Source organism: Epithele typhae, assembly GCF_022376455.1.
Source record: "Epithele typhae strain CBS 203.58 chromosome Unknown BXZ73scaffold_48, whole genome shotgun sequence".
Lineage (NCBI taxonomy): Eukaryota > Fungi > Basidiomycota > Agaricomycetes > Polyporales > Epitheliaceae > Epithele > Epithele typhae.
Window position 1 is genome coordinate 160,209 of NW_025954239.1, and position 16,130 is coordinate 176,338.

A 16,130-nucleotide genomic window follows, 5' to 3' on the forward strand; every position below is an offset into this window, starting at 1 on the left:
GAGACGGGAGACGACGAGAGTGAGACGGAGAGAGAGGGCATCGTTGGATGCTTCGGGCGTATGCAAGACTCCGGGATGACACGGAAGTGATATGTACGCCTTGTGTGGCTATTGCTAGCTGCAGAACCAGGCTCGGGGCCTCCCGCGCACCTTGGTGCGCTCGCGAGGACGCGCGGGGAGCGTGAACGGCAGTAACTGCTGTATGCACCACGAGCTATGAAGCTCCTTGCGTGGCTCCAGCAGCAGGCTTGGCACTACATACGACCACTTCAGGTGTTGCCGCGAGTTGCGAGGATGCTGGTGCTGGTGTCGGTGCCGGGACCTCCAGGCTAGGCAGCTCGGGCACAACTTGTGCAGAATCCAAGACCTCCCCGCCTTTGGCGGGCAAAACGGCAACCGCCGCTGAGGGCGACGACGCACTCGACACCGGCACCGGCGTCGCCGCGTCCTTGTCTGGTGTCTGCACCTCCTCCTCGAGCCGCTGGAGCCCAAACGCGGGCGCGAGCCCGTCGAGGAGCGGCATCGCGCGCTCGGCGCCGCCGCCGGCCTTGGCCGCCTCACTCTGCGCGGGCGACGGTGGCGAGGTCGAGAGTGGGGACGACGAGCCCGCGTACTGCGACTGCGAGCCAAGCGAGAGGCTGAGGCTTGCGCACGACGTCGGCGGCGAGGCCGAGCCCGAGGACGAGTGTGAGTGCTGCGACGCCGGCCGGAGCGAGGCTGGCGAGGATGCGGGGAGCGGAATGTGCGTGTGGGCGTGCGCGGCGGCGGTGGTTGGGGGCAGCGGAGCGGCGCGCGCTCTGGGCGAAGGGCTCGCGGGGACGCCGTTGACGGCACCGAAGCTGCGCTCACGGTCGGCGCGTAGGCGTGGGGGCAGGTTCGCGGCACCCATGCGCGGGCTCTGGCCGCCGTACGCCTGTGGGAAGGCGTACGGATGTGGTGGATGGCGCTGGCCGGGCAGAAAAGGTGGGGAGCGCGAACGCGAGTGCTCATGCGAGTGGCGCGGGCCAAGCGTCGCGCCGGACGTGGGCGGGATTGCGGCGATGGGCGGGAGCGCAACAGAAAAGTGGTGCACGTGCGCGGGGGGCGTCGGCGCGGTGATCGTCGTGCTCGAGTGCGAGTGTTGGTGCGAGTACATGCGCGCAGCGGCATCAGGATGCGGAGACACGGGGGCGTCGGCGGGCAGCCGTGACGGGCCCGCGATGACCTCCTCAGCTGCGCCCGACGCGCTTACCCGGCGGATCGTGATGGGTGACCTCTCCTGGCTCCTGCTCCTGCTCCTGCTCCGACTTCGACTCGCGCTCCGGCTTTGGCTTGTGCTCATGCTCGACCCAGTGGCGTACATATGTGAAAGCGGGTCGTACGTTGGTTGAGGCGACGTGAAGTGGACTTGCGGGCTGTAGGCAGCCATCGCGCGGAGCATTCGCTCGCGTGGGGGCATCGCCTCATAGTAGACGTTCGACTGGGTCTGCGCCTGGATCGCTGCTTGCGCTTGCGCCTGTGCTTGCGCCTCGGCGGAGTTAGACAGGACGTAACGGGGCGGGACGTTACTGAGTGTGGGGGACATGTGTGCGTGATATGCGGGAGCAAGCGGGTTCGGGAACCCTTGTGCGGGGAGCGAGAAGCGGTTGAGGTTGCGGACGGGGAAGGACATGGACCGGCGCGGAGTATGCGCATCTATCCGTGGTGGCGGGGTAAAGTCGTCGCTCCGATCGCTGGGTGTCGACCGTCCGTTCGTCGGTGGGACGGGACCGTTGGATGGCTGGCCCGACCGTGCTGCTGGTCGTCCGCGCAGACGCGAGATCATCTTGACGTCCACTCCGCCCTCTAGCCTGGAGTTGGCAGGAGCAGCGCTCATACCAGGGCTTGAAGGCTCGATACCGTACTGCTGCTGCAACCGTTGTTGCAGAGCTGCTTGCTGCGCGTGGAGGTTTGCGAGCTGGCGTTCGCGCTCACGGAACTCCCTGCTGTAGTGTACCGCACCTTCCTCAAGGTAAGATTTGACTGACCGCACGTCGTCCGACTCTGCTATCGACTGGCGTTCATCATCCGTGTGCGTCTCGCTCGCGTTAGAGGAGGCGTATGACCGCTCTCTCAGTCGTGGTGCAGTGGATATTGTGGCGAGGGCGATGCCCTGGCCGAGGCGGTCTTCGAAAGCCGAGTGGTCTTCCTCTGGTGCATCTGGTGGCGGAGGGCTTGTCCATTTGCTCCGTATCGGCGCCATGTGGTCAAGTTTGTCTATGGGTAGGCGTAGCGTGGAATCCTTCGGCACCACGGCAGCTGTACGCCCCGGCGAGTCACTCGGAGACGATAAGGCCGGTGACGTCGGCGACAGTGCGTCTGACTTGCGCAGGGAGGCGATGTCTTCGGGCGCGGGTACCGGGACACCGTTTGGGCGCATCGGACTGCTACCGACCGTATATGGCGTCTGTGGAGGGATGGAGGTCAATCGTGTTGACGTGAACGTCGACGATGACGGTGTTGACCGTGGTTGAGGCGGAGGCGGAGGTGGACCAAGCGTCTCCTCCTTGCGCTCTTCGCACAGTTGCGCAAGAGCGAGAATCGCCCTCTCAGGCCGGGTCTGTAGGATTCTTGACGCTCGCATGAATTCTCCCCGGATCTAGAGGATATGTCAGATGATGGAGCTGACGATAAGGAGAAATTGCGCACGGTGTAGAGGCCATCTTTGGTTACACATCGTGCAACGTTGAAATCCGTCTCGAACGGATCCTGCAGATAGTGAGTGAGCCGTGCCCTACAACATGAACATGCCACCTTACCTCGATGCACAAGCGATTTCGCTCCCGACCGGTGCCGTAGTCCTGTCCGAACGCTATGAGCCGGGAAAGGACATATTTGTCTGAGCCCGCAAACACACCTCGCTAAGCCAACCTTTGTCATCTTTCTTCAACAAACCAGCCCGAATTGAGGCCACTCCCATGTTGTATGTGAAGTCACGAGAATAGAACTTGAAGAAGTCAATCAACCTACAGTTCCTTGTAAGCGAAGCTCAATGGATAACACGAGAGATGAATGGACGCACAAGTCGGCGACAGTGTCAGCATTCGAAGACTGCCATCGTTGCCTCAGAAGCTCGACGTCGTCGAAGAACCTACGAGAGTCAGCATCGGATGTGAGGTGGTGCATCGCGTTGCACTTACCAAATATTATACCCATTAAGATGAGACTCCTCCTGTAGTAGTCGAGATGAGTTCAAGGAAGGGGCATGATCAGGTTCGGCGGTGAACTGACATCGGGGATAGGCCGCAATGGCGGCATTTGCTGTAGGTTAGGCAATACAGGTGGGTTCTTGACGTGTACAAGGAAGTAAATGACAAGGAGCACATAGCCGTATGACGACAATGTGCCTTTGTAGGGCGAGTTGATTTTTCTGAAGAGGCATCAGTGAAGGGTTTGGGTCCGTGCGGGTGATGATGATGTACCTTCGCTTGCTCCAAACTTTGACTGCGGTAAGAGGACATGAGCTTGGCGCGGGTTGACAATACGTAAAGAACGGTGCGTACGGAAGAGGACCATTGTTCGGACTCGTGCGGGGTCGACAGACGCGTAGCACATGAGCAATCTGGTGTTCTCCAGAGCCAGCCTGTTCTCGAATCCAATGTCGCACGCGATGCCGAAGGGTAGGGCGGGAGAAGGGTCAAGATTGAGCTTGACGATGGGTATTCGTGCATGGGGGAGTGGCTTGACATGGAACTTGGTTTCTGGATCGTAAACGCGATGAGCGGGGGATCGACCACGATAAAGAGAGTATACGGACCTCGCTCAAGTAGATCCCCGACCATGGTGACAAGATCCGACGCATTTAGTCGTTCTCCAGCATCAATAAGGCAACAGAGATCCATGTCTGGAGGTGGCACGGGGGATCAGCTGAGGGCATGCGATGGCGAGGAATAAGAGGGCGGACCGGAGTTCTTGAGGCTGAAGCCATTGGCGGAGGAGCCGAAGGAGAGCAGCCTGCTATCTGGCTCGATTGTGCGGATGAGGCGTTCGAGGAGCTTGCGGACGTCCTCCTTGACGGCCATCTCCTCGGTGGTGGGGAGGAGCTGGATGACGAACTCGAAGAGACATTGGGAGAAGTCCTGGATGAAGCGCTGTCTTGAGATGGGGCGTCGGAGCTGCTGTGGCGGGGAGCCAGGGGAGAGGAAGGGCGAGGACTGAGCCGGGGTGGGCGGGGAGTGGGCGAAGGCGGTTGCCATTAGTGAACGGCGCGGGGGGTCTGGGCTGGGACGGATCCGACCAGCAGACTGGGGCACTCGGACAGCGGACGGCGACGGACTCTGAGGTGGTCGGCGAGCGGCGCAGAGGGCGGTGGGGGAGGAGGAGCAGGTTATGGAACAAGCTGTCGGACGCCCTGCCCCTGGCCTGCCCTGGCCTGCCGCGGCGGACGCTCGTCCAAGCTGAGCGCTGAGCGCTGAGCCTCGCTCTCCACCCTCGCCTATTCTTGGCGCCACTCCCCGCGCATACAACGGTCAATGCACCAGTATTGTCTCCCCGCCCGATGCGCAAAGAGGCCGTGGCCGTCGTCGCACGCTGCAGCAGGCATGCGGGTGAAGCCGCAGCACGGGCGTGAGCCGAGCGGAGGCTTGGAAATAGACTCGGTGGGTGCAGCCATCCTCGCCCTCCGCCCCCAGCTCATCGTCCCTCTTCAGGCCTCAGGCCTCGGCCGTTCAGGAGCACAATTGCCCCGCGCGCATCGCAGAGGAGATGGTGCGCTGATCCGACCATCCGTTGATCATCCATCGCCCTCGCCCACATGTACGCCTCCTTCGACATCCGGACGCAGCATCACCGCCCTTCGCCACTGGTCTACCCAGACCTTCCCTTTCTTCCCGTCCGGAGCGCTCTGGGCTGTGAACCCTTCCCGCGTTTCAACTGCATTGGTCGGGACACTTTCTGGTGCGCTCAATGTCCTCCCGCGCGTGGTGGTCCAGGTATGTGCTTGTGATGTGTGGAATCTAGATCTACCTCTTGCCAATCGTAGCGATGATGGATGCGCCTCCTCCTGCCTCGTCCTGCAACAGAATCCCACATACATGCCGCCCGGCTGTCCTCTGCCACCGCCCCATCTTCCCAAGGCGTGTCGTCGCACACAGTCCCGACCTCACACGCCGCCTCCGGTTCTCCGGTGACAATTCCTCGCACCTAACTTGCCCCCTCGGACGCTCTGACCGGTCGCTGCGGCTCGCTCGCCCACGGTGACCTCCTGTGTTCCAATGATGCGCGCCCGCACATGCCACACGCCAGCTCTGTAGATCGCATCATCTGCTCACCGTATGCCGTATCACGCTTACCAAGGCACTGTATAGAACATCTCGAGATAAGCGGGCAATGCGAGCAGGCGGACGACAGGTTCTCGGAGCTCTCTCTCTCTCTCTCTCACCTCGGCAGCACGGGCCGAATACACACGTGACTCCCCATAGTCGAGCCAAGTATGAACGTCAGGAATCGGGATATATGTCAAGGTGGCGGTTGGGCATAAATCGCTCGATGCCTTTCCATATTGTCGTGCCAACCGAGGCTCTCGAAATAGATCCTCCTTTCGAATCCAAGCAGAACGTATTCTAGATTCTGCCACCTTCTGAAGCCGCGTATCTACCCGAGATTTATTAAACTTAACCTTCTACATAGAATGACAGACACTATGTGCCCAAGCTCAAGCGCTCATGAGCATTACGCTGCCGGCTCCGGACGAGGTATCGATTCGCTATGGTGCGTTTAACAAGGTGGCGATTGTATGGTGTTTAGTGGGGGAAATGTCCTCCGGTTTATTAAGTGAACCAGTTCGCCGGAACCGTGAGAGGCGAATGGGATTATTCATGGTTAACGTTACGTTGCAATGGGAACGCTGCGGGAAGTCGTAATGAGCGCACGTGATTGTGACTCGACGCGTCGCGACACGAACTTAGACGCCAACGGGTGTGTTCAAGCAGCACCTTTTCTTTCTCCGTCTCTGAAACAGTCGCCTTTACTTCGACCTTGAGCTCTTACCGGAGCACCTTCGCACATACGCCCTGTACTACAATGGGTGTCGCAGGTCTCTGGGATGTGCGTCATCTCTTGACGTGGCATATGGATCTTCCAGCTAATCCAAAACCAGGTTCTCCGCCCAGCAGGCAAACCGCGTTCTCTGACCCACCTCGCCGTGAAGGACGGGTTTGAGGCGAACCCCGACGGAAAACGCGGCTTCCGCGTCGGTATCGACGCCAGTATCTGGTTTTACCATGCCACCTATGGCCGCGAAGGCGAGAACCCCGAGCTTCGAACGCTCTTTTTCAGATGCACTCGCCTCATGAGCATGCCGTTCTTGCCCTTGTTTGTCTTCGACGGTCCGAAGCGTCCAGAAGTAAAGAGAGGCAAACGTATCAGCGGCAAGAACCACTGGATGGTCCAGGGCATGCAGGAGATCATCGCTGCGTTCGGATTCGAGTGGCGAATGGTCAGTGGCTCGGGTGGCTCTGAGGAACAATCTAACCAACTGGGTGTTTGAACAGGCCCCAGGAGAAGCCGAGGCGGAACTCGCCTACTTGAACCGCATTGGCGTCATCGATGGCATTCTCTCCGACGACGTCGACACCTTCCTCTTCGGTGCCCAACTCGTCGTCCGCAAGTGAGTCTCTCTCATACCACTTTCCCTTCCGAGCCCTTTCCGCCGCCGCCACTGACGCACATGCCTTCCTCCCGCCCTCGTCCTCCACAGCCCGAGCACGACCCTGACGGGGAACAAGAGCCACTCGCTCAAGAACGCGGACGGCCGCGAGGACGGCAACCACGTGATGACCTACCACGCCGCGGACCTCCTCGCGCACCGCGACATCGGCCTCACCCAGGGCGGCCTCGTCCTCTTCGGCGTCCTCCGCGGGGGCGACTACTCCCCGGGCCTGCACGGCTGCGGCGTCGCGACTGCGCACGGGCTCGCGCGCGCAGGGTTCGGCGACCGCCTGCTCGACGCCGCGCGCACGCTCCCGCGCGACGAGCTCGCGGACTTCCTCGTGGGCTGGCGCGCGGGGGTGCGCGCAGAGCTGCGCGCGAACGCGAGCGGGTGCCTACCGCGGAAGAGCCCGGCGCTCGCGAAGGCGCTCGGGGAGGACTTCCCGGACGTGGACGTGCTGCTGTCGTACGCGCGCCCGGCGACGAGCGAGGAGAAGGGCGCGGGCCACCGGAACGCGAACGTGGACTGGGACCGGGAGCCGGACCTGGGGCGCATCGCGGGCCTGTGCGAGATGTACTTCGAGTGGGGGCTGCGGGAGGTGATCGTGAAGCGGTTCAGGACGGTGCTGTGGCCGTCCGCGGTGCTCCGCATCCTGAGGCGCGCCGCGATTCTGCGCGACAGGGGCGAGCAGCGGAAGAGGGCCGCGGCCGTGCCGGCGACGCCGAGGAAGGACGGGAAGGAGAGGCGGGCGCCGCCAGGGACGCCCTCGAGCATGATCGCGAAGCACTTTTCGACTATGGCGCTCGACAGCCCGCAGCGCAGCGGAGACAGCGAAGATGAAGACGAAGACGAGGAGCGGCTCATCGTGAGGATCCACTCGTCAAGGCAACATGCGTCGACGGACGACGTGCTTGAGTATCGCCTCGAGGTCGCGCCTGCCCAGCTCGTCCGGCTCTGCGAAGCGGGCATTCGGGGGCTGAGGACCGCGCTTCCCCCAGACCTGTCGGACGACGAGGATGACGACGACGAGGGCGGGGGCAAGAAGGGCAAGAGGACGAAGAAGCCCCCGCCCGATCCAGACAGCCACGTGCGGATCTGGCTGCCGGCGTGTATGGTCGACATAGTCGAGCCACAGCTAGTAGAGGAGTTTCAAGGCGTGCGGCAGAAGAAGGCGGACAAGAAAGCCGGCAAGGGCAAAGCGAAGGAGGCGACGAAGGAGAAGGGAGCTAGCAAGGCCGCCTTGCGCAAGTTACCCTCCGTAATGGCTCTGGCCGAAGAGGAAGAAGAGTCCGAGTCGGATGCGGGACCTTCACCTTCGAAAGCAAGACCTTCTTCGGTCACGGTGCACGCTGAGATAGATAGTCCTAGCAAAGCAGCGCCGAAGAGGAGACCGACCAAGGAGGCAACAGCGGCGAAGGAGAACACGAGGAAGGTGGCCGGGAAGGAGGACTCATCCAAGATTAGCCAGTTTTATGCAGCGAAGAAAGTGACAACGACGAGTGACTCCGCGAAAGTCGCCACTTCAACTGCGTCCAGGGTAGCGGATCTCTTCAAGGACTTCGAGCTGCCTAGTTCTCAACGCCTCCCGGCTGAGCCCGCAGACATGGAGGGGCCACGCAAACCAAAGCCCAAAGCTCGTGCGGCGGCGAAGCCTCCAGTCTCATCCACAGCGCCGAGTTCCGGTTCCGGTTCTGCAATGTCGGGTTCGAATCTCCTCAGCTATCTCGACAACCTGCCTTCAGCCTCGTCGTCCCAAGGCTCGTCATCGTCGTCGCGTGTCCCATTATCGTCAAAATCCACAGAACATTCATACCGACCCTTCCCTATGGACTTTGAGCAGTACAAGCTCGGAGAAGACCTTGACATAGATGACAGCGAAGACGAGGACGAGAACCCCTTCACCACGAACGCCACGTCGAACCGAGGCCCGACGGCCTCGTCCTCTTCGTCCTCGCCCCGCACCCGCACCCGCACCTCGCTCACGGCGTCGGACGACTCCGATGCCGCGCGACAAGCGCTGCAAAAGTCGCCGCGACGGTCTGAGAAGCACAAGTCCCGCGTTCGTCCCCCACGGCGAAGGCGAAGGTCGCGGACGCGCTGCGGTGTGAAGAGGAAGAAGAGTCGTCCGAGTCCGACCGCGCGCCGTCCCCGTCGCCGATGAAGCCGCGACAGCCGTCAAGGATGTTCCGGGGAGCGCGCGTGTCGCGCGGAAAGCGGAACAAGAGGTCAGGAAGAAGCAGAGGGTCTGGCCCGCTCTCCCTCGCCACCTGCGCGAAAACAGGTTTCCAGGCCTCCCGCCCGCCCCCTCGCGGCGAAGCCCGCCCGTTCCCGGCAGACTTGTCTATCATCTCGATATCAAGCGGCTCAGAGGACGAAGGCCTGTTACCCCTCAGCGGCGGCCGACCAAGTCGGCTCCTCTGCTTGGGGCGAAGGCTAAGTTCAAACCTACGCAGACCACCTCCACGTCACTCCCTCAGCCTGCCGCGATGGAGGCTGTGCGCAGGCCGCCGCGACAGGTGTACGAGCCGGAAGACGTGATTGATCTTACATGACTGCTTGGATTACTGCGACGTGGTGTACGGAATACAGTGTTTGTGCTTCTATCCAACTACTTGGACCGGATGGGCGGACTAGGGTGGTGACGTGCGGTAGAACATGGATGCTACAATGCGAGAAGAACGGGGCGTGATGAACAGGACGATATACATATGTGTACTATGCAAAGGAGCGTGACTGAAGGAAGCAACCGGAGGAAAAGAATATCATGAATGTCATCCGTCTCGTCGTCGGCGCCGTGCTCGCTCAGTAAGCTGTCGTGAAGTCTCGTAACCGCTGTTGCTGCGTGAGCGTGTCTTCGGGCTCGGGGACGGGCTCCGCGGCGATGACCTGGTCCCGGAAGCGGCGGATGTCGTCGAGCCGGGCGCGCCAGTTCGTGACGACCTCCTCCTGGCGGGTGTTCATGCCGGTCGCCTGCCAGACGGAGACGAACCAGTCGGAGAGCAGGCTGACTTGGCGCACGAGCTTCGGCAGGTTCTCGGCCGAGATGAGTTTGAAGTCGCCGATCGGCGTGAACTCGACCATGCCGGGCGCGCGCTGGAGGGTGACCTTGAAGTACTCGTGCTCGTGCACCGAGTCCGAGAACGCGGCGATCGCGCCGCGCGAGTGCGGTCGATGACGACGTTCACGAACTGGAACTGCGTCTTGAGCGTGTCGAACCGGTACGGCTTTCCCGAGTCGTTCCACACGATCCGGACCAGGTCGTTCCCGATGTGCGCCTTCTTCGCCGTCCCGCGCGGGTCGTCGCCCGTCGGCATTAGCGTCGCGGTGTGGAAGAGGATTTGGCCGATGTCGTCCCACCATGCGTACGCGTACTCGCCGTCCACGTCGGGTCGAGCCCACCGTCATAGACGTCGACTTGGCCGCGGAGGTAGATGAGCCTGCCGAGGCCTCGAGGAAGCGCGTGTATGCGGGGAGCCATGCGTGTTGCATAGAATCTCGGCCTCCTCCTCCTGGCCGGGCGCCACGTACATCACGCCGACTTTATGGTGTCGATAACGGCTTCCTATCGAACGTCCTCAAAATGTATTGAGTTTGTTCGTGTCCTTGATGAGGTGTCCGGTGCCCATGGTCGCCTGTCTGGATATGGCGAAGCTGCAGCGCAAGTAACTCGGGTCAACGCGACCTCTTTCCGCCTCTGGGACGGCGCGCTGCGACTCCAGACGTAGCCGGTAATGGGGTCGGGCTGTCGACGTTGTTCGCCGTTGGCGACTTGCCGCAGTTCGTCCGTGACGTCCTTCTGTCGGAATACCACGACATCAAACGGCATCCCGAGGGCGAAGGGAAAAAGGTACGCACCAGGGTGGGGACGCTTCCGTTGAGGTCTTCCGTCGAGTCGTCGGCCGTCACCGGGTCCCCGTCGTCTTCCCGATCCATCATGAACATCGCGGAGAGCGAGACGAGGTCCGGGTCGACGTCGCCGAGCGGGACCATCGGCACGTTCTCGGACCGGACAAGGAACTTGGTGAGCCCGGACGGGCGCCGCGAGAGGACCTCGATCCAGCCGCGCTTTGCGAGCGCGCGGATGGTGACGATCGAGTTCCCTAGAATCCACGTTTTCTCGCCGAGGGCGGGCTCCGCGCGTGCTGCCTGCAGGCTTTCATCCATGACGAGGCTGTCGAGCGTCGACGTGGACGGGCGCGGGTCCGCGCTCGCGTACGTGTAGCGCGCGAGCCAGTCGAACGCGACCTCGGTCGCCGCGTCGACGTCGCCCTTGCCGCCGTTGGCGAGCAGGAGCTGTCGGACGATGTACGAGACGTGCCGGTGGCGGTCGGGCATGTCGACGGCGAGGAACCACTCGTAGGTGATGTAGTAGGACATGATGCGGACGTGCTGAGAGAGCGCCCAGGGAGTGAGAGCGACCCGTCGTTCCGGTTGTGGTGCTCGAGATATTTGAGCGCGACGGCGAAGACCATCTTGAAGTCGGACTCGTTGAAGTTGACGTAGAGCGCGCGCTGGGAGCCGACGATGGCGAGGAAATCGATGATGTGGACCGCGACGGCCGGGTTCGAGATGATCTGCGAGAGCTTCTCCATGATGCGCGAGAGGTACTTGGTCATCGACGGCTGCAGCTCGAACGCGCACAGCGAGAGTGCGTGCAGGCAGCACTTCTGCGTCGATGGCTGCCCGCTGAGCCCGAGGAGGAGGACCTCGACGAGATGGTGCAAGGCTGTGCGTTCTCAAAGCAGCGCTGGTAGCTGATGAGCACCGTGAGCGTGTGGAAGGCGAGCCCCTGCGCGTCGCGCGAGATGATGCCCTCTGGCCACCGTTCGATCTGCCGCCCGAGCGTGCCCTCCGAGAGTCCGGTGCAGAGCACCGCCAGAAGCCCCGAGACGGTCTTCTTCGAGCGTGGGCCGCAGAACAGGTGCTTGTTCGCGAGTTGCGTGGCAGGTGGCACAGGATGTACGAGAGGATCTCCCACTCCTTCTCCGTCTCGATGAGCTCGATGATCTTCGCGAGGTAGAGCGATGACTGCAGCACGCTGTCGCCCTGCCCGGGGCTCGCCGGGTCGTACGACATCATCCCCTCGCTCGCGACGTCCGACGCCGCGACGGACAACGAGAGCACCTCCGGCAGCGCCCACATCGGCTCGCGCGCCTTCGGTTTGGTGAGCGTCGGCGCGAGCGCGCGTACCGCGGGGACGCGCGACCGGCTCCGGCTCCCGTCCATGCGCGGCTGCCCGCCCCGTCCCCGCGATGACCGCCGCCCGTCGCGCTCCCCAGGTACGCGCGCCTGCGGCCGCCGGAAGTCGTCGTCCTTGAGCATGTCTTCGACGGTGCCCTGTCCGAGCTCCGCGCGGCCGACGAGCGCGGCGAGAGAGGCAACGTGACCGTCCTTGTCGTACTCTTCCAGCGCGAAGTAGAGCCGGTGGTCGCGGTCGACACGGAGGCGCATGAGGAACTGGAGGACGACGAGCCGGGCGCGGACGCAGCCGGCGCCGCTGCTGAGCTCCACGAGGTGCTGGAAGGCGCGCTTCGCGTGCCTCAGGCTGCACTGGGACAGCGCGAGATGGGTGAACACGAGCTGGGTGAACACGGAGACAAGGGCGATGACAGCGCCCACCGAACGGGGTGTTGATGTGTAGGGATCTGAGGGGAGAGGTGGGGAAATTTCGATAGGGGCGGGCATCTCGTTTGTGGTGCGACGAGGCTTGGAGGTCGAGCGTGAGGGCATGGCGGTGGTAAATGAGGAGATCAGGTTCATGAACGAGTTCGGGTTCTCTCGTGATGGCGTTGAGTGGTCGGTAACGGTGGTCATCCGCGACAGGGTCGGAGAGGTCGTCGCTGTGGAGGGGCTGAAGACCGGAGGAGACGGCCCTGCAGACTCAACGGTCATGATCGACGCCGCGTCATCTTCGTCGTCTTGTCGCGCCTCGCGCGCCAGTGTGAGCAGGAAATTGAGGATGTCCTCGCAGAACCCAGGTTCCGCTTCGCACGCCTCCGTGCTAGAGTCGTCTACGTGTTTCTCGACGAGGCGGAGGACGGCCTCGTCGGCGAACAAGTTCCAGACGACGAGCGCACTGGAGTCTTCCAGCTCGTCCGCGGAGTGTCGCTTCCACACATCGAAGACCAGAGTCGCCAGCGGCTTCCGGTATGCCGGGATGTCCTTCACAAACTCCCAAACGGATTGAAGATGGCCCATAGCCTGTTCTCGTGTCCGGGTCCGTGATCGCATGAACAGACTTGAGAGTGACAAAACACTGTTCCAGTTGTCAAGCCAGGACAAAGACGTGGGCGAGAAGCTCTGGCGCTCGGCCATAACAACGAGTACATTGCATAGATCGGCATCGGGTAGGTGGTCACCGACGGAAAGGATGATGGAGGGTAGCACAGGAAATAGCGGGGTTATCTTGAGATCCGAGGAGAGGATCGTGGCCACGGCAGTGAGAAACGGCGACGAGCCTTCTGGGCGAAGGATGGATATGGGCACCAGCTCCCGGTTCGCTGTCCTGGTAAGGGCGTCAACCACGAAGTCTCGAGCCGATCCTGAACACTCACTTCTGCGACCGGACGTATATGGCGAGCTCCCGCGTGATGCGCCCCACCGCCTCGACCTCTTCGTCGTCGACCTCTTCGCCCTCGCTGCGCTCCTCCATCGCCTGGATGACGTCCTTGACAATCGCCGCGATCTCGAGCAACACGTCCTCCTTGCGCGGCGCGACCTCGGTCGAATAGACCTCCTGGATCTGCGAGATCCACGCACGCGTCGCGCGCGAGAGCACGTTCGCGAACCGGGTGAGCTCCCACGCGGACGTCTCGTCCTTGGCCCACGCGCGCTCCATCAGCCCGCGTTCCACTGCGAGGTGCGCAGGGAGCCCGGCGGGTGAGTAGGCGACCGACGACATGTGTTCGATGTACGCACGCGCGAGCCGACTCTCGAGCACGCCGCGGACCGAGAGGCGGAGAGTGCGCAGCGCGCCCGTCGAGGTCTGAACGGAGGCGGGGAAGCCGGCCTCGGAGGAGGGGAAGAAGTGGCGCTTCATGAGGAGCTTGCACGCGGACGCGTAGGGCCCGCCGACCAGCTTTGCGAGGACGACGGATATGCGCTGCTCGAGGCTGTTCTGGTGGGAGTGCGCCGGCTGGAGGGAGAGCCGAGGAAGGGGGGTGGAGTAGAAAGCCATGCGCGGAAGAGCAGAGGTAAGAGGGTCGTGAGGTAGGCGTGTGCAAGAGCATCAGTCGTTCGGTGAGATAGATAAGGTAGGCCTCGACGATGAGGTCCGCGGGGTGCTTCAGCAAGGAGAGCTTCGGGAGGGAGGTGGAAGAGTGATGTCGCCGGTGGGCAATCGGGAGTTTGGGCGGCGTCATCGTTTTGGAAGACTGCGGTTCAAGGAGGGGGAGTGGAGGGCGAGAGCGCAAATCGCTGGGGACGGCCAACGCCTTGTCGAGGAGGCGCTCCCAATGCTGGAGCACGCCCATAGTGTCTTCGTCCGTGAGGCGCGCGACGAGCTCGGGCTTGCGTACGACGGCGTTGAGGAGCGCGATCAGGGTTTCTACGCTGCGCTGCCGTTCGAGCCTGTCCTCGTGCGCAGCATCGGACCTGGTGCTGGTGCTCACGAGACCGTCGAACGCGCGCTCGGTCCAGCTCTCGAGCATGCGGAGGATCTGGGACTCCATCCCGATGGTCTGCTCTGCGGACTTGATGAGGGCCTTGAACGCTTTGGTGCGCGAGTCCCAGAGCTCCTGGAGCCATGGTGCGTCGTGGAAGAGAGCGAGGCAGGAGAGGCGATCGGCAGTCGAGACGATTGTGGGTCCCGATTCGAGGAAGGCGGCGAGGATGTCGTAACCGGCCGTTTGTAGAGCGGGGGGAGAGTCGGGGGCGCAGAGGGTGGCGAGGACGGGCTGGAGAACGGAGAGACGGGGAGGCGGAGAGTGCGTACCGAGGGCTCCGAGGGCACTCGCGAGCGATTTTGCGTAGCTGAGGGAGGGGACGGCGGGAGGAGTGAGCGCTTGGATCAGGTCTTCCCACTGCAGGGGAGACGAGACGAGGGGCGGGGCGGGGGCGGAGACAGAGGGCTCGGGGCGGCCGCCGCGACGCCAGCCAAAGGAGAGGATGCTCGTGTTCGCGCGCTGCCGTGCGGGTCGTTGGACGTCGTCATTGTGCGAAGGCATACAGCGTCCTGCTGGGCGGGTGAGCGAGTGGGCGGATGCGAAGGGCGTGCACTGACGTCGTGCGGGATCTTTTGAGCGAGCCGGGGGGCGGAGGACTGCGTGCCCGCGAGAAGATCGTTAGGCGGGCAGGAGGACAGGCGAGGACCGCGAGGCTGGACGGGGCATATAGTGGCGAGGACGCAGAGGACGACGGATGGCGCCCGCGGTGCGCTCCGGCCCCAGGCCCGCTCCAGCGCCCAGGGCTCGCTTTCCCACTCTTCGCTTGCTTCTCGGAGAAACAGTCGCAAAAGTTGTGGACTTCATAATATACAGCCGCATTGAGCCAAAAGCTTTAACAACGAGATACAAATGGCAAAAACTGGCGCGAAGGTATGTACGTGTCCTTTTGCTTGACCACAAGCAACTTTCTCAACGATCCTCGGCTAGAGTCGCTCCAAGGCTCCTAACTCTGTCGCGGAATGAGGACCATGCAAGAAACAATGGTGATCGCACGCACCTCTGATTGCCCTCTTCGCCGTCGCCAATGCCTCCAGCTGGGCTTTCTCCCGTTCTGCATCGTTGTCTCGCGAGGCCTTGTGCTTCTCTTCTGAGATAGTCTGCACGCAACATCAGCGCGACTGGATGAATATGCCTATATCCACTCACCGCCAGCTTCTTCTGATGCTTCAGCAGCTCAACCCACACTCACGTATGTGTCCTCCACCTGGGCATATTCGCGGACAAAGTCTCATATACACCGTTCCTAGGTTACCAATGTTAGACATTCGGCGCGCCTCGATCGCATTGAGAGCTCACACTTCGGCCATGGCGGCCTTGTACTCATCCACCCGGTTCGCAATCTGCCAAAGAGGGTTGAACAAAACCAGCCGGACCTCATCAGCGACGGACGTACGCATTTGTCGAGCTCGGACGTGGCGTCGCGGAGGAACTTAGTCTCCTTCTCCTTGCGCTTCTTGTCCCAGGAGGCTGTGTCCAGGTTCGTCAGACGTGCAGAGCGCTCAGAGCTGGGTGTATGCGCTCACCTTGCATCTGTGCGGCAACGGCTGCCATCAATCTGTTGTGAACGGGTAAACTAGTGATTCAAACGGCGTGTGGAGGACGACGTGCCCGTTCTCCTCGGGGCCACTTTGTTGCTGCTCAACAGAGTGAGTATATGCGCTTCGGGTGGGTGTCTGAAGGAGCGCTCGACCAATAGAGGATACTTGCCTTGGTGCGAACTCCGGGCATGGCACAGGAAACGATCGTTGAAGAATACGATAGGGTTGTCGAGGGAATTGGCGGTTGATGAGAGAAAGAGG

The 16,130-nt window shown here is 62.2% G+C and overlaps 3 protein-coding genes across 3 annotated transcripts; 1 reads left to right on the plus strand and 2 right to left on the minus strand.

Moving 5' to 3' along the window:
* Positions 1–214: 214 nt before the first annotated feature.
* BXZ73DRAFT_104149 (uncharacterized protein) lies at positions 215–4,214 on the minus strand (the record flags this gene model as incomplete). Its single annotated transcript, XM_048015804.1, has 11 exons — positions 215–2,617; positions 2,668–2,727; positions 2,778–2,819; positions 2,876–2,984; positions 3,041–3,109; positions 3,159–3,190; positions 3,250–3,388; positions 3,441–3,462; positions 3,522–3,719; positions 3,776–3,862; positions 3,923–4,214. The coding sequence occupies 11 exons, from the start codon at positions 4,212–4,214 to the stop codon at positions 215–217; spliced, it is 3,453 nt and encodes a 1,150-aa protein (XP_047875039.1).
* Positions 4,215–6,039: 1,825 nt separating this feature from the next.
* Positions 6,040–9,219, plus strand: BXZ73DRAFT_79728 (uncharacterized protein; the record flags this gene model as incomplete). The annotated part of the gene is made up of 6 exons (XM_048023150.1): positions 6,040–6,063; positions 6,101–6,454; positions 6,510–6,625; positions 6,716–8,726; positions 8,747–8,892; positions 8,949–9,219. 6 exons carry the CDS (start codon positions 6,040–6,042, stop codon positions 9,217–9,219), a joined length of 2,922 nt encoding a protein of 973 aa, XP_047875040.1.
* Positions 9,220–9,469: 250 nt separating this feature from the next.
* Positions 9,470–14,832, minus strand: BXZ73DRAFT_91620 (uncharacterized protein; the record flags this gene model as incomplete). Its single annotated transcript, XM_048026043.1, has 18 exons — positions 9,470–9,787; positions 9,844–10,038; positions 10,077–10,104; positions 10,345–10,409; positions 10,523–11,056; positions 11,137–11,353; positions 11,374–11,591; positions 11,705–12,518; positions 12,549–12,661; positions 12,683–12,709; positions 12,734–12,873; positions 12,907–12,923; positions 12,948–12,973; positions 12,995–13,072; positions 13,103–13,172; positions 13,222–13,802; positions 13,933–14,236; positions 14,261–14,832. 18 exons carry the CDS (start codon positions 14,830–14,832, stop codon positions 9,470–9,472), a joined length of 4,317 nt encoding a protein of 1,438 aa, XP_047875041.1.
* Between the last annotated feature and the right edge of the window lie 1,298 nt (positions 14,833–16,130).